This window comes from Otolemur garnettii, unplaced genomic scaffold (genome assembly GCF_000181295.1).
Source record: "Otolemur garnettii isolate 467f Iridium unplaced genomic scaffold, OtoGar3 scaffold00100, whole genome shotgun sequence".
In the NCBI taxonomy this organism is placed as follows: domain Eukaryota; kingdom Metazoa; phylum Chordata; class Mammalia; order Primates; family Galagidae; genus Otolemur; species Otolemur garnettii.
Window position 1 is genome coordinate 4390786 of NW_003852495.1, and position 2303 is coordinate 4393088.

The following is a 2303-nucleotide window of genomic DNA, read 5'->3' on the forward strand; positions in this document are numbered from 1 at the left end:
CACCTTTTCCTTTCAAGAGCATGGTATCATCTTTGGTCACAATGACCTCTCCAATTTTTCCTAAGTCATGAGGCTGAACATCTTCAAGATTTAGGGTCAACCCCTCTTCTCCGAACACCTGCAAAAACATTTAAAAGTGAACCAGGGGTGGGTTACAGTTTCTTTCATTAAACCAAGTTTATTAATACATTATGCAGGTGTTTTGACAAGAGAAACATAATAAAATATGTTTTCTTTAAAATGAGTGATTTTAAGATTCTAGTTACTCAGAATGAATGCAGTCTTTCATTACATTGCCAACTCTGTTAGTATTGCTCTTACTTAAGAAAGCACCTAAGGTCACACTTACTGGTAGCACTAGGACTAGACTAAAGGGCTAAACTTTTTAAAGTCATATATTTTCTTATATATTCTCTTTCAAAACTGGAAATATATTTAATAAGTCTTTTGTTTTTTTTACAGAGTCTCACTTTGTCACCCTCAGTAGAGTGCCATGGCGTCACAGCTCATAGCAACCTCCAGCTCTTGGGCTTAGGTGATTCTCTTGCCTCAGCTTCCCAAGTAGCTGGGACTACAGACGCCGGCCACAATGCCTGGCTATTTTTTTTATTGCAGTTTAGCCAGGACCAGGTTCGAACCCACCACCCTCGTTATATGGGGCCAGCACCCTACTCACTGAGCCACAGGCTCCGCCCACTAAGTCTAGTCTTAGGCCACATTCATAGCAAGTTAGAGATGAAAGAGACCTTAATCTAACCTACATTTCCCAAATACCTGATATAAACAGATGGTAGTAGTACCTGATTGTAAAAAAACAAAAATTCTACCTGTAAAATTTAGGCCTGGAGTATAAACAATATTCAACAAACCAATATCACAACAGTTTTTTTTTTTAACAACATTTATTTTACTTACTGCACCACCAGTAGCAATAGCCATATCTTTAAGCTGGTTCTTTCTATTATCACCAAAACCTGGAGCTTTGACTGCTACAACTTGAAGACCAACTTTTAGCCTGTTAAGAAGAGTTGGTAAGATTTAAATTTAATAAAAATATCTTTCTAATCAATTCCCACAAGTTCTGGTATGACTATGATTACTTAGGATCCCCACCCCTTTTCTCTTTTGCTTCCTAACAACTTTTGATCAAATTAAGATAGAAAAGATCTGAGACACTTATGGCTGTTTTCTATTCATCTATACTTGTCCATATCCAATTACCTTAAATATATTTGCCGTTTTCATCCGTACATTTCCACTATAACAAAATTGTAAAGTCCTGCCTCTGATAATCCCTAAAGATCACCATTTACCTATGAACACTGCCTGTCTTAGAAGTTTAAACTAAAATTAAAGTATAGATTAAAATGTAGATTTAGGCTCAGCACCTGTAGCTCAGCGGCTAGGGCGCAAGGTACATACACCTGAGCTTGTGGGTTAGAACCCAGCCCGGGCCTGCCAAACAACAATGACAACTACAACCAAAAAATAGCCAAGTGCTGTGGCGGGCCTCTGTAGTCCCAGCTACTTGGGAGGCTGAGGCAAGAGAATTGCTTGAGCCCAGGAGTTTGAGGTTGCTGTGAGCTATGATGCTACAGCACTCTACACAAGGTGACTCTGTCTCAAAAAAAAAAGTAGATTTAAGTAAAACAAATAGATTTCACTTTTTTGAGTGCTATTTTCTCTATTTCAGACTATTTGGTAAACATTTAATCAACTATGAGAAACACCCAATTGTTAAATATACTTAGATGTGGGGTTTTAACAACAGTAGTTATTTATTCACGTTCTAAGCAAAACTATATTCAAGTATTTTTACCAGAAAAATCTTATTTACATGCACCCAAGAACATCAAGATCATAAATTAGTCATGTACCTTCAAAACAACTATTATAAGCACTTGTAAGAAATATAAGGGTACCCACATATTAAGTTAGCCTATCTTATGAGAAAGTTGCACAAATTAGTAAAGATTTTGGGGCCCCATTCAAGATTGAGAATCATGATGACATGTACAACACGTTTATACTATAATATTCTAGATAAGACATAAGTGGATCAACTGTAAGGGTACATAGTGGAGACTGAAAATATTGATATAAATTCTGTTTTTTACCCAGAAATATAAACCATCAAATATTACTGCTCATTACCTATTCAAAACAAGTGTGCTTAGAGCTTCTCCATCAACATCTTCAGCAACTATGACCAAGGGCTTACGGTGAGCATTGGCAATTTCAAGAGCAGGTACGATTGACTGGACACTAGAAATTTTCTTTTCACTTAATAGAACATAGGCATC

General features: G+C 36.7%; 1 protein-coding gene across 1 annotated transcript in view; it reads right to left on the bottom strand.

Moving 5' to 3' along the window:
• Positions 1-2303, bottom strand: part of HSPD1 (heat shock protein family D (Hsp60) member 1) — a 12133-nt gene that overhangs the window by 2724 nt on the left and 7106 nt on the right. The window contains exons 6-8 of the mRNA XM_023516890.1: positions 2155-2303; positions 916-1015; positions 4-118 (exon numbers count right to left, since the gene is read on the bottom strand). Coding sequence (XP_023372658.1) covers positions 4-118; positions 916-1015; positions 2155-2303 — 364 coding nt within the window. The remainder of the gene's footprint in view (positions 1-3; positions 119-915; positions 1016-2154) is intronic.